Raw genomic sequence first — 26,091 nt, 5'->3', positions numbered from 1 at the left:
CTCTCATGGAAGGAAGATCTCCCACAGAAGGAGGATCTCTCATGGAAGGAAGATCTCCCACAGAAGGAGGATCTCTCACAAAAGGAGGATCTCTCGAGGAGGGAGGATCTCCCTGGAAGGAGAATCTCTCATGGAAGGAAGATCTCCCACAGAAGGAGAATCTCTCATGGAAGGAAGATCTCTCATGGAAGGAAGATCTCTCATGGAAGGAAGATCTCTCATGGAAGGAGGATCTCTCATGGAAGGAAGATCTCTCATGGAAGGAGGATCTCCCATGACAGGAGGATCTCTCATGGAAGGAAGATCTCCCACAGAAGGAGGATCTCTCATGGAAGGAAGATCTCCCACAGAAGGAGGATCTCTCATGGAAGGAAGATCTCCCACAGAAGGAGGATCTCTCATGGAAGGAAGATCTCCCACAGAAGGAGGATCTCTCACAAAAGGAGGATCTCTCGAGGAGGGAGGATCTCCCTGGAAGGAGAATCTCTCATGGAAGGAAGATCTCCCACAGAAGGAGAATCTCTCATGGAAGGAAGATCTCTCATGGAAGGAAGATCTCTCATGGAAGGAAGATCTCTCATGGAAGGAGGATCTCTCATGGAAGGAAGATCTCTCATGGAAGGAGGATCTCCCATGACAGGAGGATCTCTCATGGAAGGAAGATCTCCCACAGAAGGAGGATCTCTCATGGAAGGAAGATCTCCCACAGAAGGAGGATCTCTCATGGAAGGAAGATCTCCCACAGAAGGAGGATCTCTCATGGAAGGAAGATCTCCCACAGAAGGAGGATCTCTCATGGAAGGAAGATCTCCCACAGAAGGAGGATCTCTCATGGAAGGAAGATCTCCCACAGAAGAGGGATCTCTCATGGAAGGAAGATCTCCCACAGAAGGAGGATCTCTCACAAAAGGAGGATCTCTCGAGGAGGGAGGATCTCCCTGGAAGGAGAATCTCTCATGGAAGGAAGATCTCTTACAGAAGGAGGATCTCTCATGGAAGGAAGATCTCCCACAGAAGGAGGATCTCTCATGGAAGGAAGATCTCCCACAGAAGGAGGATCTCTCATGGAAGAAAGATCTCCCACAGAAGGAGGATCTCTCATGGAAGGAAGATCTCTTACAGAAGGAGGATCTCTCATGGAAGGAAGATCTCCCACAGAAGGAGGATCTCTCATGGAAGGAAGATCTCTTACAGAAGGAGGATCTCTCATGGAAGGAGAATCTCTTACAGGAGGATCTCTCATGGAAGGAAGATCTCTCACAGAAGGAGGATCTCTCATGACGGGAGGATCTCTCTCAGAGGGAGGGGAAAGCTGCTGATGCTGAGGCTGCTTTTTCGTCAGCTGCTGTTGCGTAAGGGGAGCCTTGGGCAGCACAGAAAATGTGGAGAACTTCCTCGCAACGCTGGAGACAAAGCCAGGATCGCTCTCTCAATTTCTTCCCTCCTTTATGCTTTCCTGAACTTCAAGGCTCATGTAAATTCCCCAGGTTTGCCCAGGGCTCGATGCACTGACAATAACTTTCATTTGTAGCCTGGGGGTGCAATACAAAATTCTGACAATTTGCAGTATGCATTGTTTGACTTCCCGGGTGTTTGTTCTGTTCATTACCCAACTCACAAATTATTACAATCAAAACTGAATTTTAGAGAGAAACCTAAGTTAAGTGAAGAGCCTTTAAACACAATAACTGTCTTCGCTTTTGCTCTGGCAAAAGTCACAAATCAGTTGTAACTTGGTTGAACCAAAAAAACTAATACTTGAGAATCAGATGTCCAAATAATAGAAGAATCTCCTCAAATTGTTGAGCTTGCTGCTGCAGTTCAGGCTTTTCAGCTCTTTCCACAACCTCTTAATTTATTCCCAGGTTCTGCTTATGTTGCTAATGTAGTTAAGAGATTAGAAAAGTCAATTTTAAAAGATGTTAGCAATGACACTTTATACTGCTGGCTTCCATGTCTTTATACAGCCATATAGAACTAATATTTTAGTTCTGTGTGCAATATAGAACTAATCCATATTTTGTTTCTCGCGTCAGAGAGACAAAATGGCATTTCCATCTTCCAGGATGGGCACAGAGTGCAGGGTCCCCATGCCAAGGGACAATCCCTGGCTTTGTCAGGGCCCCGTCACCTGCTGCCACGGGGACAGCAGTGCTGGGACAATGGAGCTGCACGTTCAGCAGGTCTGTGGCTTGTGGTGGTTATGCAGCCTTTGAGAGCTGGGTTTAACTGGAAGGCCTTATCTGGCTGTTTCTCTCGGGGTGAGGGATGGAATCAGAGGTGCCCTGTTCCCCCTCGTGCCCTGGGTGAGTTTTGGAGGGTGTTTTTAGAGCAGACTGTTTGGGGGATTCTGTTATTTCGTAGAATTGTGGGATGGTTTAGGATGGGAGGTGCCTTAAAGCTCATCCAGTGCCGCCCCTGCCATGGGCAGGGACACCTTGGGCTGTCCCAGGGTACTCCAAATCCCATCCAACCTGGCTTGGGCACTGCCAGGGATCCAGGGGCACCCACAGCTTCTCTGTGCCAGGGCCTGCCCACCCTCCCAGGGAGGAATTTCTTCCTAATTAGCACTGTAGACTCTGTGCTGGTGACTTACTGCTCACCAAAAATCCCAAAAGCACATTTCTGGGAGGTGAGTGAGCTGGCAGAGCACAGGGGCATCGCGAGGGATGGACACGCTGCGAACTGGCAGGGACTGGTTTCAGGTGCTGAGTTTGATCTCCACAAACTGCAGCTTGTGTGTTTGTTTTCCCAGTATCTAAGAGGGCAGAGATCTCCCAGAATTGCCATTTTAACTTCCCTGCATTAATCTTGATGCTGGTTGTTAACCAGGACCAGATCTTTCCACCCCACATCTGGTGGCTGGGTGCAATGCCAGCCTTTCCTTCCAGGGGTGAGCTGAGCCAGGAGCTTGAGGGGCTGCTTGGGCAGAGCTGGACTTTGGGATTTGGGCTTTGGGATTTGGGCTTTGGGATTTGGGATCTGGGCTTTGGGATTTGGGCTTTGAGATTTGGGCTTTGGGATCTGGGCTTTGGGCTTTGGGATTTGGGCTTTGGGATTTGAGACTGGGGCTTTGGGATTTGGGCTTTGGCGTTTGGGCTTTGGGATTTGGACTTTGGGATTTGGGATCTGGGCTTTGGGGTTTGGGATTTGGGATCTGGGCTTTGGGATCTGGGCTTTGGGATTTGGGATCTGGGCTTTGGGATTTGGGCTTTGGGGGTGCTCGGGGTGCCTCAGTCCTGTCAGCTCCCTTTGAGCTCCTTTGGCCACAGCAGCACCTCTGCAATTCCTGCTCCACAGAGGTGCCTGGGCAGGCTGAACCTGGGCTCGGGGTGGTTTGTGCTGGGGTTTGGCCTCATCCCATTGAGGAGAAGCCGCGGCCACGCTGGGCTGCAGCTCTGCACTCCCCTCCGGGCTCAGCCCTGGGGATGCTCGGGGGGCTTCAGGGTTGGGGACGGCCCCAAAGGGGTCCCAGTGCTGCCCCTCGGGGCTGGGGGCTGTCACAGTGGTGGCTTCGCCCCAAGGGCGCTCCCATCAGCCCTACCTGCCGCGACCCGGCTCTGTCTCGGTGAGGTGAGAGTTGTTGTGCAGAGTTTCCTCTTTTATATCCTCTTATGTCACGCAGCCCCGGCGGCCGAGCCGCCCGAAATAGCTGCCAATCCCGGGAGGTTTCACTTCAAGCTCTCTATTCTTGGCTCGCCGGCGTTGCTCAGTCATGAGCTCAGGGAGCGCGGCGTGAGGAGCGGCCGGCGGTGCCATGCAGGGATCCTGCCCCTGTCCCGCGGTGGCTTTGAGGGCACAGCGCGGGCACAGCCCGGCTGGGCAGCTCTGAGGGACCCCGGCCGGCTGGGCACGCACTGAGGAGCCGCTCTGGGACGGGATGAGTCAGGTCTGAGAGGCTCCTCCGCCGCCCCGGCTGCGTCTGACCCAGCTCGGCACGGCCCGGACGCTCTCCCCGCTGCCGAGGATGGGCTGGGCGGCAGGGATGAAGCAGAAGTGAACGTGGGATGCGGAGCTGCGGCTTCCCGGCAGCGGAACTCGCTGGATGTTCTCAGGCTTGGAGATCTGCGCCGCGCTGGTGATGTTCAGCCCGTCCTGTGAGTGCCTCTCCCGTCCCTGGGTGTTTGTTCCTTCCCTGCACGGCAGTGAGCCCTGGTGGGGCCGGGGGAAAGCGTGAAGGGAACACCCTGAGGGATGCTCAGGGACGGAGAACAAGGCTGGGCTTGCTCCTGGGCCTGGGGTGGAGCTCTCCAGTGTCTGGTGGGCACCAGTGGGGCCAGCTCAGGGCACTGGGGGTTGATGTCCCATCCCAGGTCATTCTGCAGCCTTGGAGCCACGGGAAGGGAGCCACAGCATCAGTTCCAGCTGCAGCAGCCGGCACAGGACAGGCTCCTCTGTCAGCTGCATTTTCTGGCTCCTCTGTCAGCTGCATTTTCTGGTTGTTTCAGAGCAAACTCACGAGTGTCCCGCCAGCTCTGCTCAGATCTGGTGAAGGCACTGCCTGGGGGGATGCAGGGGTGGTGCTTCCACAGGACTTTAGCTGGTTTTGAGGGTGCTCCTTGGGAGGAAACCTCATTTTCCAGACTTCCTTTCAATTCCTTTAACACTTTCAAACTCTTCTGCGTTCGATGCGTTCCCACCCCGGCCCGGGTCGTGCCCAGCTTGGGGCACAGCCAGCATCCTGCCCCTGAGGGATTCATGGCACGGAGAAAAAAGCCCTTTGAGGGTGGGAAAGGTGCCGTGGTGGCTTTGGCCGGGCTGGGAGGTGCTCGGGGCTCTGTACGTGGGGTTGCTGGGGAGGGAGTGTTGTGTTCCGAGCTCGCATCCTGCCTGCGCTGCGGGGAGCGGTCACGTGCGCCCCGGGCCTTTGTCCTGCGCCTCGCTGCTTTTTTTAACATTTATTTTTAGGTGCTCTCTGGCTTCCTCTTCCTCCTGCGCCGCGCTGCGCTCCCTCTTTCTAACTCCCTCTTCTAGGATTGCTTTTTTGAGCAGTCAGTTCCTCCTTAAAGCCATTTTTGCAGGCCTTTGTCTGCGCTTGGGAGCTGGCCCAGTTTGGCGTTAGCAGCTGCTGGCTCCTCTGGGTAAGCAAGAGCAAATAAAGGTTTGCACTGAATGAATCATTTCAGCCTTATCTGTCCTTCCCAGTCGGGACAGCTGTGCAGCTCCTGCTGCAGCGCCTGGAGGGCACGGAGGCTCCTCAGAAAGCTCCTCCTGCCACTGGCCAACCTCATGGGTTTGTGCTGCTGATCCCAGGGCTGCAATCCCTCCTGTCTCCGAGCTCCATTCCATGCTTGGTTGGGAAGCTCCACTCTGGAATGGCTCCTTTTCCAGGAGGACTTGCTCCACTTGGCTGTTTCAGCCTCGTGGATGTTTTGGGGGGTTTGGTTGCTGGATGAAAATGCAGAACTGTCGTGGTGGGATCCTCATGGTGGTGGGATCCTTGTGATGGTAGGATCTTGGTTGTGGTGGGATCTTGGTCGTGGTGGGATTCTCATGGTGGCAGGATCTTGGTTGTGGTGGGATCTTCATTGTGAAATCCTCATCGTGGTGGCATCCTGGTCGTGGTGAGATCTTGGTTGTGATGGGATCCTCATCATGGTGGGATCTTCATTGTGGGATCCTCATCCTGGTGGGATCCTGGTCGTGGTGAGACCCTGGTCGTGGTGGGATCCTGGTCGTGGTGAGATCCTGATCGTGGTGGGATCCTCATCCTGGTGGAATCCTCGTGGTGGATGAGCTTTGAAGGCAGACAGGGTGTGTGGGGATGAACTCCTGGCATCCCCCGGGCTGTGGGACACAGCGTGGCACTCAGTGCTGTGGCTTCGCTGGTTTCAGAGGCAGGATTTGCAGATAAGTGGCCGTAGTTTAATAACAAGTAACAAATGTTTAATAACAAACGTGGGAGGAGGGAGGGGACAAAGGCAGATAAAGCCTTGGGCTCGTGCCTGGGAGCTTTGGATCTGACACCAGGGTGAGGAGCTCATGTTGGAGCCTGGGCACGGAGGGTTCCTGAGGGATGCCCTGGCAGCCAGCAGGGCCTGGATCTCCTGGATCCATCACCCCTGGCAGCCCAGAGTGCCCCGTGCCAGGCTGAGCAAACAGAGCCTGCACAGCCCCACCAGGCTGGGGTGGAACCTGCTTTTCTCCTATGGCAGAGCAGCTCTCTGCCTTTTACCACCAGTGTGCCCAGCCAGGGCTTGGCTCCTCTGCCCTTAACTCATTTTTTAGCCATTAGGTGGGCAAAAGTCCTGCTGGGTTTGTCCAGGCAGCGTTTGTGGAGCTGTGGGGTGGGGTGGGCTGTGTTGTGGTGCCTCATCTCCTGTGTTAAACCCATCCCTGGCTGTGCAGGGATGCTGAATTCCCCCTTCCCCACCAGCTGCAGGCTCCATAAAGCAAGCAGGAATAATTCACCTGGATTAAACACCAGTTTTCCCTCTCCTTCCAAGGCTCTGCCGCCGTAAACAGCCGCGGGCTGGGGTAGGTGAGCAGAGGCAGCGCGGCCCTGCCAAGGCCTCGTGTCCACAAATGACTAAATCCTGCCTGAAAAGTCAAAGTATGAAAACATTATTTTTTGGGTTTGGCTGAGCCTCGCGGATGGCTGGGATCGAGCCACCTTGGCTGCCTCTGGACGCTGCCTGCGGCTCTGCCCACCTTGCAGCCAGAGAGGAGGGTGGAGGAAGGCTGGGGGGGCCTGGCAGGGATTTGGGGGTGCCAATGGTCACCTGAGGGCTGGCCCTGAGGTGGGTCTGTCACCCTGGGCTTGGAGCACGAGCAGGGCTGGATCTGCCTCTCTGCATCCCTGCCGCCAAATTGCTTCTGCTTCCTGTTCTCCCATCTCAGGCTGCCCAGGCTGGGGAATTTCCTGCTGCTGGGATGGATGATGCTGGTGTGGGGCTTTGGATAACATTTCTGGGGGGCTTTGGATGATGCTGCTGTGGGGCTTTGGTAACACTGATGTGGGGCTTTGGATGACACTGATGGGGGGCTTTGTCTCCCATCAATGGATGACACTGATGTGGGGCTTTGTCTCCCATCGCAGCCTCCTGGGGCAAGCCGAGCTCATTCCCAGCTCCTTGGGCTCCCACAGCTCTCACCCACTGGCAGGGGCAGTGCCTGGCTGGATCCCTGGTGGATTGTGGGTTTGGGATCCCTGGTTTGGGATCCCTGCACCGTTCCCAGGTGCCCGGGGCCGCCGGCACAGGGCTGGCAGCTGCCAGGCCCGGCGGTGAGACGCTGGTATGTGAGATGTAAACTCAATCCCAAAGTTTAGATTACAGCCCTGTGAAAAACATCAGCTCCCCTAAATGGAGCCCAGATGGTGGCGGAAGCCTCGAAGCCGAAGCCGCCGAGGGCCAGGAATTGCAGGAACCGTGTGAGCAAAGGGCCTGGGGCCGTGGGGGAGGAGAGGGAGGGAGGTGAGGTTGTGACATGGAGGGTGAGCTCCTAAACCTGGCTGGCTCCTCGGAGATGGGGTTACAGCATCGAGGGTCAGCTCCTAAACCAGGCTGGCTCCTCAGAGATGTGGTTATGGCATGGAGGGTGAGATCCTAAACCAGGCTGGCTCCTCGGAGATGGGGTTACAGCATCGAGGGTCAGCTCCTAAACCAGGCTGGCTCCTCGGAGATGGGGTTACAGCATCGAGGGTCAGCTCCTAAACCTGGCTGGTTCCTCAGAGATGGAGTTATGGCATGGAGGGTGAGCTCCTAAACCAGGCTGGCTCCTCAGAGCTGGGGTTGTGTAGGGACACAGGGCCCTTGCAGGGACATGGAGCACCTTAGGGACACCGAGCCCCTATAGGGACACAGCACCTGTAGGGACACAGAGCTCCTGTAGGGACACAGAGCTCCTGTAGGGACACGGCACCTGTAGGAACACAGGGCAACTGGGACACCTCCAAAATCCCTGCAGGACTGAATTTCTGCTGAGTCTGTGCTTTTGGGTGGTGCCAAAAAGCACCAGGTGGGAGTGAGGAAATGGGACATCGGGTGGGAGTGAGGAGCGGTGACTTTGATGTTCTTAGTGCAGTGTCAGCGCTGCACTCCCCACTTGAGAAAGGCTGAAAAAGCTGCAGCAAGGGGGCCCTGCCTGGCAGGGAGAGGCGATGGTGGAGCCCAGGCTGGTTGAAGGCAGAGCACACTCAATGCCTGGGCTCCTCTGGCAGAGCAGGAGCTGCTGCAGGCAGGGCTGAGCTGTGCTTTGTGCGCTGGCCTCGTCCCTCCTGCGTGAACCATCCCGGTGACGCCACATCTGATCAGGGCTCGTGTCAAATCACAGCTCAGGAGTCCCTGGAGCAGCATCTGCAGCTGCCTCTGGCCCTGGCCAGGGCTCCACGAGTCTCGGTTGCTGCTCCTGCGGGTTCCTTGGCCGCCTCCCTGTTTGTGCTGCGAGCTGTGGATCTCTATCAGCGCCGATGACGAAGCCCTGAGAGCGAGCAGGGAACTGGGAGGGTTTGGATTGTTTTTGCCTTGGTGGGACCTTGCTGTCAGAGCTGCATTCTCGGGGTGTCAGCCTGCTTTAGTCACAGCACCGTGCCTGGGTGGAGGTTCTGTCCCAGCTGGGGCTGGGCTGGGTCGGCAATGGGGACTGGGATGAGGAATTGGGTGCTGGCATTGGGGGACATCAGCTCCAGCCAGCCCAGCCCCTCACAGACGTGTCTGGGACACAGTGCCAGGAGAGCCCAGAGGGTGCAGGGCGTGCCTGGGAGGGGCGCAGGGTGTAGGACGGGGCGCTGGCACATCTGGAGGTGGGACAGAGAAACTTGCAGAAGGATTTGTGGGCTCAGCCCCGTTGGAGCTGGGGCGTGTGCTGGATCTGCACGGATCCCCGCGTCCTCCCCGCTCCTCCTGGGTCTCCTGGCGTGCAGAGATCCTTGCAGAGCCTCCCCACATTCCCTCTGTCCACGTGGCTTCTGTGGTCATCCCCTCGCAGCAGCTCTTGCGCATTCCTGACCCTGGGAATGAGGGATGAGGCTTGGCCGGAGCTCTCCCACTGTCCAGCCAGCCTGACCCCACAGCCCAGCTCAGGGCAGACGTTCCCATCCCCATGCTGGGATCTTTTTGGATCCCATGGATCTCCCAGTCATGGGGACACCCCAAAGAAAGATCCGTGGGATGAGCAAAGCTCCCAAAGTGGCATCTCACCACAAAACCCGGTGTTTTTTGTTTTGTCAGATGACCCAAATTAACGGCAGGAACACTCTGGCTTAGGTTGACTTCATGGCAGGGAGGAGGAATCCCACCCCAAAGGTCTGGCTGGGAGTTGTGGCTTTCGTGCAGGACAAAAAGAGCTCCGTGAGGCAAAGGCCGAGCAGGGAATTGGGTTTGGGGCTGGGTCGGTGGATTTGAGCCTGGATGGGGCAGGGGGGGCTCCAGGGAGGGAGGGTTTGTGCAGCCTGTGCTGCTGCTGGCTCGGGCTCCAGCTCTGGCAGGGCTGGGCTGAGAGGAGCAGCCAAACAGCTGGAGAGAGAGGAGGTGCAGCTCCGGGAGCCAGGCTGTGGGAGCTGATTGCTCTGGGAACGTTCAAATGGGATTTATCTGGCTGCAATCGTGGCCTCCATGGGGGCCTGCGAGGCAGGGGCTGCGCTCCTCGCTCCAGAGCCCTCCAAGGCAGGGATTCACCCGGGCAGGAATTCACCTGGGCACTGCAGGGGCTGCACTCCTCTCTCTCCAGACCCCTCCAAGGCAGGAATTCACCCGGGCAGGGATTCACTGTCCATGTCTGCAGCAGCCACAGGGTCTGAAGGAGCAGCCACAGCCCCTCCAGAGCCCATCCCTCCCTCTGGATGCCCCTCTTTGGTGTCACCACCCAAAATCCCCAAAACCCACCAGGGCTGGGAGACGGATGATGACGATGGAGGAAGGTTCCCATTCCTGTGCTTCCATATTTTCCACCCCTCCACAGCAAACCTCTCCCCTTGCAGGGGTTTCAGCATCACTCAGCCCTTTCTCTGCCCATCCCTGTTTGCTGCCAAGCTCTGCAGCCATTCCAGCCCACAGAGCCGAGCTTGGGCTCCCCATTTCCCCTCCAGCAGCCCCTTCCACATCCCACACAGGATTTTTTTTGTTGGGTTGCAGGAGCCCTGGCAGTGGGATGGCAAAGCAGAGCTCCCTGCCAGGCTCTCAGGGTGGATAGACCAGCTTTTCTCCTTCCCTTATCACCCTGAGCTTCGGTGCCCAGCTGCCTACCACGAGAGGGCTTTCAGTCCTTGGCAGCAAGGGGAGAATCGTGGAATTGTTAAGGTGGGAAAAGACCTCCAAAATCACCAGGTTCAGCCTCTGAAGGGTTGGAATGGGAGCAGCAGAGCAAGGGCTGACTGATGCTGAAGGGGAAAGGTTTTGATGTGGAGAGGTGGAAAATATGGAAGCACAGGATTGGTTTCCGTGCAATGATCCCTCCTCCACCCTCATCCATCTCCCAGCCCTGGGGACTTTTCAGGATCTTGGGGGAAGAGTTTGGGTCTGGTTTTGCAGAGAGGAGCCCTGGGATGCTCAAAACCAGCGAGGTTTTAAAAGATTTACAGAGCAAACTGAAATTGTTCTCCTTGCCTCCCGTTCCGTGGTGTGCCTTAAATCTTCTTGAGAAGGTTTTTAATTGGAGCACGCCACACTAAAAGAATAATCCCAGGTGTGAGAGGAGTCTGTCCCAGTTTAGCTGGAAATATTCAGCAAACTGGTGAAGTTATGCCAAATTCTCAAGGGGCATTTGGAAAATGCTCCCAGGGATGCCCAGGGTGGGATTTTTGGGCTGTCTGTGCAGGGCCAGGGCCTGGCCTGGATGATCCTTGTGGGTCCCTTCGCACTCAGAATATTCTATGATTCTGTGATTCTATGAAAACATTTGTTCCTGAAATTGGAGTCATTCCTGGGATTGCAACACCCAGGCTGTGTTTCCAATTAATCTGCTGAAGTCGTCATGTATTTCCAAGTGCATTGGCTCAGCAGAGAGAAATCTGGCGCTGGCTGGGGGCTGAAATGCCAGCTGGGATGTGCACGGAACGGGATGAGGGATGAGGGAATGGCCCAGGGCACCTGGCTGGGATCACGAGGGGCTCTGCTGGAGGGGGGACGAGGGCAGAGCCGGCCCCTCCAGGGGATGGAGCTGCCTGGAATTGTTGTGGAGGCACTGCCGGGTTTTTCCTGACCACTTCTGGTTCTGGGTGTGGGTTCTTTTGTGGGGAGGAGGGGAGGGAGTGCAGTGAGCTCTGCTCTGAGCATTCCCTGCCCCACATCCTTGGGGGGAGGCTCGGTGGGGATGGGGGGAGATTTTGGGGTGGTGAACCCCAGCTCCTCCCAGGCCTGCAGGTTTGGTTTGGCTTGGTTTGGTTTGGTTTGGTTTGGTTTGGTTTGGTTTGGTTTGGTTTGGTTTGGTTTGGGAGCCATCCCTGGGGTGCTGTGGGGCAGTTTTGGGGTTTGGAGCCGGCTCGGTTTGGGTTCCCCCTCCCTTGCAGCAGCTGGATGTGACCCTGCCGCATTCCTCTCCCCTCCCCGGGGATTTGCTGAGGAACAAGGTTGGATCTGGAGCGGGGTCCCAGCTGGGTGGGAGCGGCCCCAGCGCTCAGCGCAAACACGGAAAGGAAAGGAAAAAGGCCGGGATTGCGTAGAAATCTTCCTTTTCCAAAAAAACGAGGTTCAGCATGAGGGCCCCCTCCCTCTGGAGCCAGCAGGGAAAGGGATGGGAACAGGGAAAAGAGATGGGAGCAGGGAAAGGGAGCAGGGAAAGGGGATGGGAGCAGGAAAAGGGAGCAGAGAAAAGGGATTGGGGCAGGGAAAGTGATGGGAGAAGGGAAAAGGGACGGGAGTAGGGAAAGGGAACAAGGAAAGGGGATGGTAGTAGGGAAAAGGGATGGGGGAACAGGGAATAGAGATGGGAGAAGGGAAAGGGAGCAGAAAAAGGGGATTGGGGCAGGGAAAAGAGATGGGAGCAGGGAAGCGAGCAAGGAAAGGGGATGGGAGTAGGGAAAAGGGAAAAGAGATGGGAGAAGGGAAAAGGATGGGAGAAGGGAAGGGATCGGTACTAGGAAAGGGTGAAGGGAGCAAAGGAGGGGTCCGGGAGGCTCAGGGCGTCTCCTGCTCTGGGGTCAGGGCTGGCTCTTCCCTTTCTGGGGAACTCTGCGAGCTGCCTTTGGGACGGGGCTGTGCCAGCTGCTGGGAGCTTTGGGAAGCAGGGCAGGGGTGGGATTTTCCTGCAAGCCTGAGCACCCTCCTCGAGCCTGAAATCCCGAACCAAACCCGGGAGAGCAGGGGCAAGGCGAGTTTTCCATGGATCTTTAACGCTGCACTGAGTCAACATCACGAATTTCGGGATTCTGTTCAAACTTCCCAAGTTCCCCATCCCGAAATAGAGCTCTCCCCGTGCCTGGGCTCGGAGAGGTCCCTGCTGTGTCGTTTTCCAGCAGGGAGGATGTGATCTTTCTATATTTGCTTGCAGGACAATAATACTGATGGTTTCTATTTTTAACCCGTCAGCAGGGCAGAAATGCACTTGGGAATGCTCGGGGAGCGGAGCAGCTCAGAGAGGGCCTGGCCCCACTTTTGGGCCACTAAAGAGGGGCCAGGCTGTGCAGGGATGGTCCCCCTGCCCTGGGGGGCTCTGGCTCTGGGGGTGGTGGCAGGAGCAGGGACAAGTGGCACCATCCATCCTCTCATTTCCCTCCCTCTGCAAGTGTGGCTCTGTGCTGCTCATCCAGCTATTGCCACTCCTGAAATCCCAGTCTTAAACCACCTCAGACCTTGAAAACATGTCTGGTTTTGGGGGGTGTTTTAAAAGAAAAACACCTTCTGTCACCACCTTGATCGTGCAGAAGGGCTGCAAGTGATAACTTGCTCTCCCAGAGCCCTCAGAAATGGGAGGCGAATACCAAAACCGGCACCAACCTGAGTGGCAGCCCCAAATTTGGGGGCTGACTGGTGGCTCGGAGCCGTTCTGCTGCTGCCACTCTGCCCTGCTCGGCTGCCGTCAGCGGCGTCCTCGGCAGGCCGGGCGTGCGTGGGTCCTCGCGGGCTGTTCCAGCTGCTGACGTGAGCCGGAGCAGCTGAACTCGTGCACCTCCCATCTGGAGGAGAAAATTGGGATTTAGGGCGGAACCCGCTCCCCGGGGGCTTCGTTTCACCCTCAGGGCTTGGCCTGGAGAAAGCATCCTCTGCCATTTGGGTGTCCTGGGTTTTTCCCTGCAGTGGAGAACCCTGCCAGGCTTTTGGGGTGGGCTTTGTGCTGCTGTGAAAGTCGCTGAGGCTGAGCAGTGACCACAGCGGATTTCACTCTGAAATCCCAAATCCCTGCCTTGTGCAGGGTCCTGGGTGAAGGTGGATGGGGCAGTTTGGGTTTGGGGGTTCTGGGTTCCTTCAGGGGGTTCCTTTGGGGGTCCTGGCTCTGCTCTGGGGCGCTGCAGCTGCCCGGGTGCATGGGGCAGTTTGGGTTTGGGGGTTCTGGGTTCCTTTGGGGGTTCTGGCTCTGCTCTGGGGCACTGCAGCTGCCCAGGTGCATGGGGCAGTTTGGGTTTGGGGGTTCTGGGTTCCTTTGGGGGTCCTGGCTCTGCTCTGGGGCACTGCAGCTGCCTGGGCTGGGTGAAGGTGGATGGGGCAGTTTGAGTTTGGGGGTTCTGAGTTCCTTCAGGGGGCTCCTTAGGGGGTCCTGGCTCTGCTCTGGGGCGCTGCAGCTGCCCAGGCTGGGTGAAGGTGCATGGGGCAGTTTGGGTTTGGGGGTTCTGGGTTCCTTTGGGGGTTCTGGCTCTGCTCTGGGGCGCTGCAGCTGCCCGGGCTGGGTGAAGGTGGACAGGGCAGTTTGGGTTTGGGGGTTCTGGGTTCCTTTGGGGGGTTCCTTTGGGGGTCCTGGCTCTGCTCTGGGGCGCTGCAGCTGCCCGGGTGCATGGGGCAGTTTGGGTTTGGGGGTTCTGGGTTCCTTTGGGGGGTTCGGCTCTGCTCTGGGGCGCTGCAGCTGCATGGGCTGCGTGAAGGTGCATGGGGCAGTTTGGGTTTGGGGGTTCTGGGTTCCTTTGGGGGTCCTGGCTCTGCTCTGGGGCGCTGCAGCTGCATGGGCTGCGTGAAGGTGCATGGGGCAGTTTGGGTTTGGGGGTTCTGGGTTCCTTTGGGGGTCCTGGCTCTGCTCTGGGGCGCTGCAGCTGCCCTGGCCGGACAATGGGCGGAAGAAGCCGGGCCCCGCGCGGCTCCCGCGGCCGCTCCCGGGCTATTTCCATCGCATTGTCCCCAGCGCAGGAAGGATGTCTCCAGCCTGCTTCCTCTGTGCCTCAAAGGGATGTGGGGCGGGCAGGGAGAGCAGGGGATTTGTTGTGCAAGAGGCTCAGTTGCTGCTCCTCGAAGCTCCTCCGGCTGAGCAGGGAGGGGAAGGTCTCATCTTGCTCTGTGCTGGAGAATTACAGCCATGAAATGGGGTTCTGGATTTTGGGGGTGTTTTCAGTGTGGAAAGGGCTCAGATGGTGACAAGAATGCTGCAAAGCCCCTCCTGGGTTTTTGCACAGTGGTGGGGCAGAGTTGAGGCTCCTCGCTGCAGCTCCAACATGCCAGGAAGTGAAAGTAGAATTAATTAGGACGGGAAATGATCTTAATTTGTTCTGGCTAAATCCCTTTAGCAGCAGTAAACCCCAAATACCTGAAGCAAAGCTCTCTGTTGGGGCATGGCCCTGCCTCAGAGGTGGCTGTGACAGATCTCTGGGGTTTGTCTGGGTGGCAGAGCCTTTCCTGGGGCTGTTGGTGCTCATGCAGGAGCCAGGCTGGGAGATGCCCATCTCTGCCTGGCCTGGATACCCTGGGACAGCCCCAGGAGTCCAAACCCAGCTCTCACACGTGCTGGCATCCAGTCCGCCCTGGGACAGCTCCAGCTGATATTTCCATGGGGGAGCAGAAAGCTTTAAGGATCCCTTTTGGCTTTTTGCCTTGTCCCAGAGTGGATGGGATGGAGCGGGGCAGTTTTACCCTCCCCAAGCAGCATCTTGGTCCCTGGGACTCCCTCCCTACCCCACCCCAGAGCTTTGTGACAAAGCCCAGGGTCAGGACCAGCCCCTGTGACCTGCCAGGAACACCAGGAGCTCGCGGATTTCACTGCTGACAGGAGGTGTCCAGCCCTGCCAGGGGGATGGAGCAACGCCTCGGCAGCATTGAGGGAAAATCTCGGATGGGCTGCGGCCTCGTGGGGGACCCTGGGCTTAGGGTGATGTTCTGGGCCTTGGGGTGATGTTCTGGGCCTTGGGGTGATGTTTTAGGGCTGGGGTGATGTTCTGTGTGGTTTAAACCTCCTCAGTGTGTGTGTCCTGGCCCTTTTGGGGTCCCCAGAGGAGGAGGGATGGTGCTGAAGGAGGAGGGGATTGGACACTCTGTGCTCTCCCTTCTCCCAGGTTTGGGGCTCTGGAGGAGCAGCAGTTCCATAACCAGCTTCCAAGTGATGCTGGAGGAGCTGCTGCAATCAAATCCCACTTCAGGTTGCCGTGGACGCTTTTCCTTGTGGTTTTAAAACCCCAGAGAGCGTGCAGGGGCAGCTTCCTTGGAGTTTATCCCATTCCATGTTCCTGTTAGCAAAGGGGAGAGGGTCTGGTGCTCCCCTCCAGGCCAGGGGGGCTGGAATGGGCACCCCTGGGAGCAGAAGGAGGGCAGGAATTGGGGCTGGGTGCTGATATTCACCGTGGCTTCCCCCAAGAGACCTCAGCATTTCCACCTGCTGCTGCTGCTGCTGCCCGCCGCTGGCACCTGCCCGAGCCCACGCAAAACCTCCCTGTTTATTTTGTCTAAAAGCAAAATATCCCCCAGAGGGGCGTGGGGGAGGGGATGCCCGCCGTGCCTTAATTGCACTTAATGAGCCTGATGAGGCCGGCTGCCAGCCAGGGCTCTGCCAAGGCTCGGTCTGGATCTGCCCGTGAGAACTGCAGGGAGTGGTGGCGGCCGCGCCCGGGACCGCCCGCACCGGGCACCCGAGAGCTCCCGGGGCTGGGGCTGCTCCTCCCATGGTCCTGGTGCCCACGGGGACCCCGAGGGGCTGCAGGGACACGATGCCATCCGTGGGTGAGTGTGCCAGGCAGGTGGAGGGGCTGGAACGGCCAGCTTGGTGTGAGGGGCACCTGGAGCATCTCCTGCCCAGAGCAGGGTCTGTGGGCTGGGTCCAGGTGTGTGCTCGCTTGTTTGGGTGCCAGGTGGGCTTTGAAGGCCTGGATATGTTTGGGGTTCTGCTGGGCTGACACCAGCTCTGATCTTGAGAGGTTTGAAGGCTCAATTCCCCCCATGAGCGCTGATTCCTCAGTGTCTGAGTCATTGCTGGGCTCACCGGGAGTTTCTCTGCTGGTTCTTTTTGCTTTTCCCCCATTTCTGGACAGCTCAGCAGCAGCAGCAGCTCCTCTTTCTGGGTTAAAGCCCCAGGGCAGTGTTGCTCCATGAGTGTGGAGCACTCACACACCCACCTGCACCCTCAGTCCTGCCGGCCTCCTCCGAGGCTTCTCTTTGGGGCTCCAGGTGCTCCTGGCGTTTCGTCCCCCCAGAAATCCTTCCTGTAGCTTCTCCATCCCGGATGGAATTCCCAGCATCTCCCCACAGCTGCCTGCAAGCCCCAGCACCGAGCCAGGTTTGTCTCAGGGTGCCTGTCCCTGCTGTCCCTGCTGTCCCCAGGGTGTGTCCCCTCAGATCCAGGTGGGTTTCACCCTCCACCTGCGCCTTTCCCAGCCTCGCTGATGCCAGCCCTGAGCTTTCCTTCCCGAGCAGCCAAGGAAGGGAGGCAGCGCCCGCCGGGCCCGTGGGGAAGGGCACCCCAAGAGTGTTTGTGCAGGAAACTGAAAACGCTGTGGCTTCCTCCCTGCGACAGAAATAACTCAGGCCGGGCCCCAGGTCTGCCCTGGGGAGCTCCTCGGTGGCTCCTCAGACGCCCGAGGGTCAGCACGGGGCAGGTTTGGAGCCCAAGGATTGCTCAGGGAATTGAGTTTGTGCCTCTTTCCCTTTGTGCCCGTGCTTCTCCCAGCTCCTCCTGCCTCTCCTGAGCCTCGGGTTTTCTTCTTAAATTTCCTTTTGTGCCCTCCAACCCAGCCCTGGACTTGGTCCAGCGTTTGCCAAAGGGATTTCCTTGCTGCGGCTCTAATTAACGGGCAGGTCGCCTTGAGTAGCCGCTTGCCGGGAGTGGGGATTGAGTGATTCCAGCTTTATTTTTTTGTCTCAGCGCTTCCCGATCAAGCACGGGGCCGCGCTGAGCCTTCCCCGGGGGGCTGTGACTCAAGCCGGGCTCTTGCAGCAGCAATTAAAGGGATGAATGGGTGCCGTGGGCAGCCCCGGGCTCAGCCGGTGCCCGAGCAGCTCCCGGTGGGTGCCCCGGGCAGGGAGGAGCCGCCGAGCCCTCCTCGCAAACCGGTCGGGAGCGCTTGGGTAAGCGAGGAGAGAGAGGTGCTGCAATCGTTTGATCTCTGCTCCGCTTGCCTTGGCAACCTCCCGGGCTGATGTCACCTTGCCCGGGTCCCCGGAGTGCTGGGGCTGCGTCCCGGGCATCGTCCTGCCCAGGGAACAGGGGCCAGGGAGCTCATCCTGCCAGGAGAACAGGGACCAGGAGAGCAGGGAGCTCATCCTGCCCGGAGAACAGGGAACAGGGAGCTCATCCTGCTGGGAGAGCAGGGAGCTCATCCTGCTGGGAGAACGGAGAGCTTATCCTGCCCAGAGAACAGGGAACAGGGAGCTCATCCTGCCCAGAGAACAGGGACCAGGAGAGCAGGGAGCTCATCCTGCTGGGAGAACAGGGACCAGGGAGCTCATCCTGCCAGCAGAACAGGGAGCTCATCCTGCTGGGAGAACAGGGAGCTTGGCCCACCAGGAAAACAGGGAGCTCATCCTGCTAGGAGAGCAGAGCAGGGAGCTCATCCTGCCTGGAGAACAGGGAACAGGGAGCTCATCCTGCTGGAGAATGGACAGCTCATCCTGCTGGGAGAACAGAACAGGGAGCTCATCCTGCCTGGAAAACAGGGAACAGGGAGCTCATTCCACCGGGAAAACAGGGAGCTCATCCTGCTGGGAGAACAGGGACCGGGAGAGCAGGGAGCTCATCCTGCTGGCAGAACAGGGAGCTCATCCTGCCCAGAGAGCAGGGAGCTCATCCTGACGGGAGGATGGAGAGCTCATTCCACTGAGCGGGCAGGAGGTGATGCCAAGCTCTGGGCAGTGCCAGTGCCCCTTGCCGGGAGCCTGGAGAGGAAGATGAGGCTGGATGGAGGGCACTGGGGTGTTCCAGCTCAGCCAGAGCCAGGGTTTGCCAGCCTGGAGCTGCTGCCTGTATCCCAATCCATCCATACCTGCACTCCGAGCAGTGCTGGAGCTGTTGTCACCTCAAGGAGAGGAGCTGGGTGGTGTGGAGGAGCAGCAGCTCCCCATGGGGTGTTTGCTGCAGGGAAAGGCATCAGGAGGGGCAGATTTGCCTCCCCTCCAGGCCAGGGCGATGTCTGGGGCTCCCCAGAGGAGTTTGGGGCTCCCCAGAGCCAGGAGGAGCCAGCACATCCCAGCCGGGCTGGGTCAGGGATCTGGCAGGGCAGGATGTGCTCTGGGGGATGTTTCTCTTCTGGAAAAGGAGGATTTTCCCCAAATCTGTTTGGTTTCTGTGATTTGAGGCCGCCTTGTCTCCCTTCACAGAGCGCCGTGGCCGCGGCGCTCCCGGTGCTCCTCAGGAAGCCGCGGTGGCTGCGAGGTTTCCTGGGGACGCCTCTCCCTCCTCTCCCTCCTCCGCTCTCCGGGATGGGCTGGGTGACCCGTGGGGGTGGCAGGGGGCAGGAAATGACTGCCAGAGGTTTCCAGCTGTGCCAGGGCTGCGGTGGGGATGGAGCCGCTCGCCGGCCCTGCTCTGCCCCGGCCCGGCTGCGGCTGCAGGAGATGAGTGAGCCCTTTGATCCCCCTGCTCCCTGGGGCTGCCCACGCTCAAACCGCATTTTGTGGGACCCGTGAGGCAGCTCCATCCTGCCTGTGCCCAGAATTTCCTGTGGTTTAGTACCTGGATATCCCTGAGGTCTCAAATTTTGGCCCAAAATCTTTTGTTGGGGGGCTTTTACCTCAGCACATTTAGGGTTGGGTGCTCTGAAGGCTTCCAAAGCTCATCCCTACCATCCAGGGAGCTCCTGCAAATCTCTCCAGCTCCTCTGGGAGCAGGAAGGAACAGGAGAGAGGTCGTTTGGTGGTTTTGGCAGTGCCTGGGGTGAAGTTTGTGACCACTGTTCAGGTTTAGGGTAACTCTGGATGTGGGGTTACCTTGGGATCCTCTGCACCACCCTCGCCCTGGAGGCAAAACCCTTCCAGGGCCTGATGGATTTGAGAGCATGTGGGAAACCTGCCTTGGAACCCAGGCCTGGCTCTCCTCCAGGAGTGTCTGATTTAGCCCTGAAGGGTTCCCCGTGCCTGGCCCAGGAATCCTGCCCTGGATGCTGCAGGAGCAGCGTGGTCCCCTCGGATGGGATGGGAACAGCAGAACCGGGATTTGGGCTGGAACACGGAGTGTTGAAACCAGCAGCACATCCAGGCCCAAAGGTGTTTCCTCCCTGTCCCAGGACTCTGGACCAGCCCTGAGGTTTTTGGGTTCTGGAGCCATGAGTTTCAGAAGGAAATGTGCACATTGGTGGGGAGAAAGTTCCAGTTCTTTGGAGGGCTATTAAATGTCTGACTCAAAGGTCACAAGCTGCAAATAACCAGGGAGAGCAATCAGAGGAAGCATCTCGCCCTGATCTGCCTCCCCAGGCCTGATGTGCAGCTCGTTTCTAGACTCCAGCAGGGAAAATTCCCATTTTTGTGCTTAATAACTGCTCTGCTCACAGGTGCACGGCGTGGTTGGGTGTGTGGCTGGATCCTGGTTTGTGCCTTTGGTTGTGGGAAAGGTTTTGTGCTGGTCTGGTGACTTTGCCAAACTTTAATCATCGTCTGCCTCTAATTTTTTTTTTTAAATTTTTTTTTTCTGGAAACTTTCTGCAGAAAAGGAAGTTTGCAAGAATCAGAGCAGAAAAATTTGGGTTTACCCTGGTGGAAAAACTCTCCATGGGGCTTTTCTTGGAGCAGCATCAGCCCCGGTCTCGTTGTGGAGCAGGAATTTGCTGTCTGGTGGGGAGGGGAGGGATCCACCCACATCTGGCTGAGGCGTAAAGCCCCTGAAACTCCCACTCCAGAAAGAGTTATCACAACTTGGCACCCGGCTGCTCCAAACATTACATCTTCCCCGAGCATCATCTGCTCCCTTATGGCTCCTGCGGGACGTGGCCGGAGCTCTCTGCGTGCGGGGACAGCTGAGGGGGTGCAGGGCTTTTCCTGGGGCTCCCACCCCTGCAGTTGCTTTCCCTGGAGCTCCCATCCCTGGAGCAGCTTTCCCTGGGGCTGCTTTCCCTGGAGCTGTTTTCCTTGGAGCTCCCACCCTCAGATCTCCCACCCTTTGAACTCCCATCCCTGGGACTCCCACCCCTGGAACTCCCACCCCCGGATCTCTGTGCTAAGGAGAGGAAAGAGGAAAATGCCCCAAACGCTGGGATTTTGTGGGATCCTGCAAGGAAACCCCTCGGGGACACACGAGATGGAGGTAGGGGACAAAGGGATGCGTGGGCATTGTGAGGATGTGGCACTGTCCCCCCAGAAGTGGGGCTGGGCGGGTTTGGTGATTTTCTCTCTTTCTGGGGAGCAGGGTTTGGTCTCTAATCAAAGCCAGCACCCCAGGGCCCAGCAGGGTTAAATGAGGCACCCCAGCTCCAGGATTTCCTATTTCTGGAGCTCTCCCTTTGTGATCATCGTGTTCTTTCAACACGCTCCTTTTGGTGTGGTTTCTTGTTTAAGTGTTTTTAATTTGAGCTCCCTCCCTCCAGCTCATTCCTGCTCCTCTGTGCAGGGCTCTGGAGAAGACCTTTTCCCTTTTATTAGAGAGGAATGTTTTTAATCACCCGCATTCTTCAACCCGCCTGAACTCTGAACCTTTCACAGCAGATCAGCATAAGATGGGAAAGGCTTTTATAAAAGAAGATGGTTTATTGAAAAAAAAAAAAAACCAAACAAACCCAGCCTGGATTTAACTGCTGCTCCACCTCAGAGCGAGCTGTGGGCAGGCAGGGGTGAGGGCAGGGAGAGATTGGGATGAGGGCAGGGATAAATAGGGATACAGGTGAGGATAATAGGGATACAGGTGAGGATAAATAGGGATACAGGTGAGGATAAATAGGGATACAGGCAGGGATGAGGGCAGGCAGAGACTAGGACAAGGGCAGGGATAAATAGGGATACAGGTGAGAATAAACAGGGATACAGGTGAGGATGAAGGCAGGGAGAGACTGGATGAGGGAAGGGATAAATAGGGATGAGGGCAGGGAGAGACTGGGATGAGAGAAGGGATGAGGGCAGGGATAGACTGGAATGAGGGCAGGGATAAATAGAGATACAGGTGAGAATAAACAGGGATACAGGCAGGGATGAGGGCAGGGATAGACTGGGATGCAGGCAGGGATTTAGGCAGGGATAAATAGAGATAACAGGTGGGCATGAGGGCAGGGATAAACAGGGATGAAGGCAAGGATAGACTGGGATGCAGGCAGGAATAAACAGGGATAGAGGTGGGGATAAACAGGAATACAGGTGGGGATACATGCAGGGGTAAATAGGGATACATGAAGGGATAAACAGGGATGAGGGCAAGGATAGACTGGGATGCAGGCGGGGATAAATAGGAATACAGGCAGGGATGCCCAGAACAGCAGAGCTGGGATGCCCCTGCTTTGCTCCTCACTAACCTTCCTGCCCTGCTTTGTTTGCCTCTTTGCTCTATTTCCCCCTTATGCAAGCCCAGCTCTGCTGAGGGCTGATTTGCCTCTTTAAAAACAATCAGGAAATGCCAAAGCAAAGATTTCTGTGCTGGATTTTTTTTGTCTTTTCCGGGATGGCTGGCTGGGAGCAGCGTGGTGGTGTCCCCAGTGTCACCAGCCCTGCACTGCCACCCCCAGCCTGGGGAACTCGCTGTCACCAAATTTTCCTTGTCCCAGAGCTCCTCAGGAGTCTGGGGGGTGCTGCAGGGCAAAGTGGGGCTCCCCAGCCTCCCTCTGTGTCTGTCTGAGCCCGTGGCCCCTCGGCTGCGTTCCCTGCTCCGTGCTGAGCCGGCAGCCTGGAAAATGCTGGTAAGGAGTGCTGCTAACGGGGCCGGAGCACAGAGCCCTCATTCATGGCCGGGCACTGCAGGGAGGCTCCGTGGCACAGCCTCCCCTTCCCATGGAGGATCCACGGGCTGGATCTGCAGCTGCTGGCCCAGGGGTGGTTTGTGTGATGGGCTCTTGGCCCTGCAGATTTGCAGTCCCAAACTGTGCATCCCAATCCCAAACTGTGCATCCCAGTCCCAGCCATATGTCCTGGTGGCTCTGGTTGTTTGCTGGAACTGCTGGCCCCGGGCCTGGCAGCAAACCCCAAATGAGCTCAAATTGCATGGGGACGTCACAAACAGCTCCTGGGGCAGGAGGGGCTGTGCCAGGGGCGTCCAGAGCTGAGGGCTGCGGAGCATCCCTGAGGAGGTGCCAGGTGCAGGGCTCTCACACCCACAGGGGGCTAAATCCCAAATAAGGAAATGTGGGCAGAGCTAAGCCCAAATAATGAGATGTGGGCATGGCTAAATACTTATTTGGGATTAGCCACGCCTACATTTTCTTATTTGGTCTCTAGCCCCACCCACGTTTCCTTATTTGGGTTTAGCCCAACCCACATTTCCTTATTGGGGTTTAGCCCTACCCACAATTCCCTTATTGGGGTTTAGCCCAACCCACATTTCCTTATTGGGGTTTAGCCCTACCCACAATTTCCTTATTGGGGTTTAGCCCACCCACATTTCCTTATTGGAGTTTAGCCCAACCCACATTCCCTTATTTGGGTTTAGCCCACCCACATTTCCTTATTTGGGTTTAGCCATACCCACATTTCCTTATTTGGGTTTAGCCCACCCCATATTTCCTTATTTGGATTTAGCCCTACCCATATTCCCTTATTTGGGTTTAGCCCACCCACATTTCCTTTTTGGGGTTTAGCCCAACCCATATTTCCTTATTTGGGTTTAGCACACCCACATTTCCTTATTTGGGCTTAGCCCAACCCACATTTCCTTATTTGGGTTTAGCACACCCACATTCCCTTTTTTGGGATTTGGCCATGCCCAAATTCTCTTATTTGGGACCTGGCACTCAGCACGGGGCATTTTGTGTGCTGAGTTGTTGTTTTGTTTTTCTGGCTGCTGCCTCTCCCCCAGCAGCCCCCATCCATCCCTCCCTGCTCCGTTTCTGCCGCCTCGCCGTTTGTTTTTGTAGGGACTGAAGCAAATGATGCAGAGAGAGATTCCCAGAACTTTCCCTGGGCTCTGCTCCCTCCTGGGGGTGGCTGGAGCAACCCCTCCTTCACCGGGGGTGCCCCAAACCCTTCCCACCCCTTTCTGCATACCCAAAATCCCTTCCTACCCCTTTTTTCCCCAAAATCCCTTCCCACCCCTTTTCAGGTGTGTAACTGGCACTGGTTTGGGGTGTAACTGGAGCTGGTTTGGGTGTGTAATGGGCACTTTCAAGTGTGTAACTGGCACTGTTTTGGGTGTGTAATGGGCAATTTCAGGTGTGTAACTGGCACTGTTTTGGGTGTGTAATGGGCAATTTCAGGAGTGTAACTGGCACTGTTTTGGGTATGTAATGGGCAATTTCAGGAGTGTAACTGGCACTGTTTTGGGTGTGTAATGGACAATTTCAGGTGTGTAGCTGGCACTGTTTTGGGGATGTAACTGGCACTGTGTTGGTGTCCCCACTGGGCACTGTTTTGGTTTCACCCCTCAGGGAGGTTCTGCAGGAACATCTTCACTCCAGACCCCTTCTCAACCACAATACCAGGGAGAGGCACCTGCAGCACCCTGAATCCTCCTTCCAGAAACCTTCTTCCCCAGCTGACAGGGGAGGGAGGCTCTGCATGCCGAGGATGCCCCGTGGCAGCTCCCTGACCCAGCCGTGTCCCTTTGTGTCCCCGCAGCTGCCGTGAGCCCGTGCCCCTCGCCGCGGGTGCCCCAGGCCGTCCCCATGGACCTGCGCATCGGGCAGCGCCTGCTCAAGCCCCAGGACACGGCGCTGCTGGCCCTGAAGCAGCAGCAGCTGCAGCACCAGCTCTTCCTGGCCAGCCTGCACCAGCAGCAAGTGGAGCAGCTGGCCCACCAGCACGTCAGGGTATGGGATGGCGCAGGGGGGGCACACACCCAGCTCTTGGCACGGTTTGGGGCAGGATGGGGCACTTTGGAGGGTGAATTTTGCTCCCAGAGTCATAATCAGGGCTGGCTTTGAGTTCCCCTCTCTGGGCAGGGATTTGGAGTAAAAGGCTGGAAATCCCAATGCCAAAATAACATTCCCAGGTGAATTGCTGCTTTTCCCTGAGCTGGAACATCTGGAGGGGTTTCCAGCCAGCCCAGGGAGCTCTGTGACACAAGGAGGCTGCTTGGGGAGGCAGGTGGAGGGTGAGGTGTCTCAATTCCAGGCCGAGTTCCAAACTGGGACCAGGGTGGCCAGTTTGGGATTGGGATGCACAATTTGGGACTGGGATGCCCAGTTTGGGACCAGGATGCCCAATTTGGGGCCAGGGTAGTGGCGCTTGGGAGGTGACACTCGCTGACACTTTCTGGGAGGTGTCACAGAGCTCAGCTCCTGCCCCGAAAAGGAATTCACTGCCAGGTTTCACTGGCACAAGAATCCAGTGGGATTTGGCAGGGATGGTTCCTCCGAGAGGCTTCAGAGGGAGGTGGGTGGGAGGACTCGTCCTGGGAGGTGTGACCATGCCCAGGGACTTGTGACCATGCCCAAGGAGTTGTGACCATGCCCAGGGAGCTGTGATTGTGTCCAAGGAGGTGTGACCCTGTCCAGGGAGCCGTGACCATGCCCAGGGAGTTCTGACCATACCCAGGGAGTTGTGACCACATCCAAGGAGTTGTGACCCTGTCCAGGGAGTCATGACCATGCCCAGGGAGTTGTGACCACATCCAAGGACTTGTGACCATGCCCAGGGATGTGTGACCACATCCAGGGACCTGTGACCATCTTCAGGCACTGAAATCCCTCCCTGCCTGTCCCCGGGGCTGCTCCAGGCTCAGGGCAGGAGTCAGTTCTGTGGATCAGCTGGGATTTCCCTCCTGTCATAGACTTTTTTCCCCCCCATTTTGTGCTCAACAAAATTTTTATTTTTTACCGCGTTGCAACACGGCAGACGTGCCCAAACACCCAGAGAGGAGGCAGCGAGTGGGAGCAGACAGGTTCTGACTTTTACAATGTCCCCAGGGAGAGCAAAGCGTCCCTGGAGACCAAAACGGGTCAGGTTTGTTGTGATGGAACAACTTCACACGTTCCAGTGAGCCTGAGTGACACAAGGGACTGTCCCAGACCTGCCCTGTCCCTGTGTCCCCCTGCCTGGGGACTGGGAGGGGTCACAGGGCTCAGGTGGGGCTGAGGGAGGGTTATGGGGTCCTGTGCCCATGTCCCTGTCCCACAGGTGGCCATGGAGGGTTCAGAGGGCTCTGAGGGGGAGTTATGGGGTCCCATTTCCATGTCCCTGTCCCACAGGTGGCCATGGAGTCCCCGCACCACGAGGCTGAGCCGGGCCAGCAGGAGCAGGAGCTGCGCCAGATCCTCAACAAGGACAAGAGCAAGAGGAGTAAGAGGGGTCAGGGGAGGGGGCTTGGGGGGTTCTGCCCTTAGCCAGACCAAGCTCTGCCTTCCCCTGGGGGAAGGGGGTGAGAGAACATCCACAGAGTGGGGCTGCAACCCCGCTGGCACCCCCGGGCTGTGCTATCCGCCCCCCAGAGTGGGTTATCAGCCCCCCAGTTTGGGTTTGCAGCCCCCAGTTTGGGTTTGCAGCCCCCCAGATTGAGTTTTCAGCCCCCCAATCTGGGTTTGCATCCCCCCAATCTGGGTTTGCAGCCCCCCAGTCTGGGTTTGCATCCCCCCAGTCTGGGTTTGCATCCCCCCAATCTGGGTTTGCAGCCCCCCAGTCTGGGTTTGCATCCCCCCAATCTGGGTTTGCAGCCCCCCAGATTGAGTTTTCAGCCCCCAATCTGGGTTTGCAGCCCCCCAGTCTGGGTTTGCATCCCCCCAGATTGAGTTTTCAGCCCCCAATCTGGGTT

The 26,091-nt window shown here is 57.3% G+C and overlaps 1 protein-coding gene across 1 annotated transcript in view; it reads left to right on the top strand.

Annotated features, from left to right (window-relative positions):
* The first annotated feature begins 3,995 nt into the window (after positions 1–3,995).
* The window catches only part of HDAC7 (histone deacetylase 7), a 37,007-nt gene continuing 14,911 nt past the window's right edge, over positions 3,996–26,091 (top strand). The window contains 4 exon segments of the mRNA XM_063179189.1: positions 3,996–4,053; positions 4,056–4,097; positions 23,961–24,151; positions 25,532–25,622. Of these exon segments, the coding sequence (XP_063035259.1) occupies positions 4,008–4,053; positions 4,056–4,097; positions 23,961–24,151; positions 25,532–25,622 (370 nt within the window). The 5' untranslated portion in view covers positions 3,996–4,007.

Source organism: Melospiza melodia, chromosome 31, assembly GCF_035770615.1.
Source record: "Melospiza melodia melodia isolate bMelMel2 chromosome 31, bMelMel2.pri, whole genome shotgun sequence".
NCBI classification, from domain to species: Eukaryota; Metazoa; Chordata; class Aves; order Passeriformes; family Passerellidae; genus Melospiza; species Melospiza melodia.
This window is presented reverse-complemented; position numbering and strand designations above follow the sequence as displayed.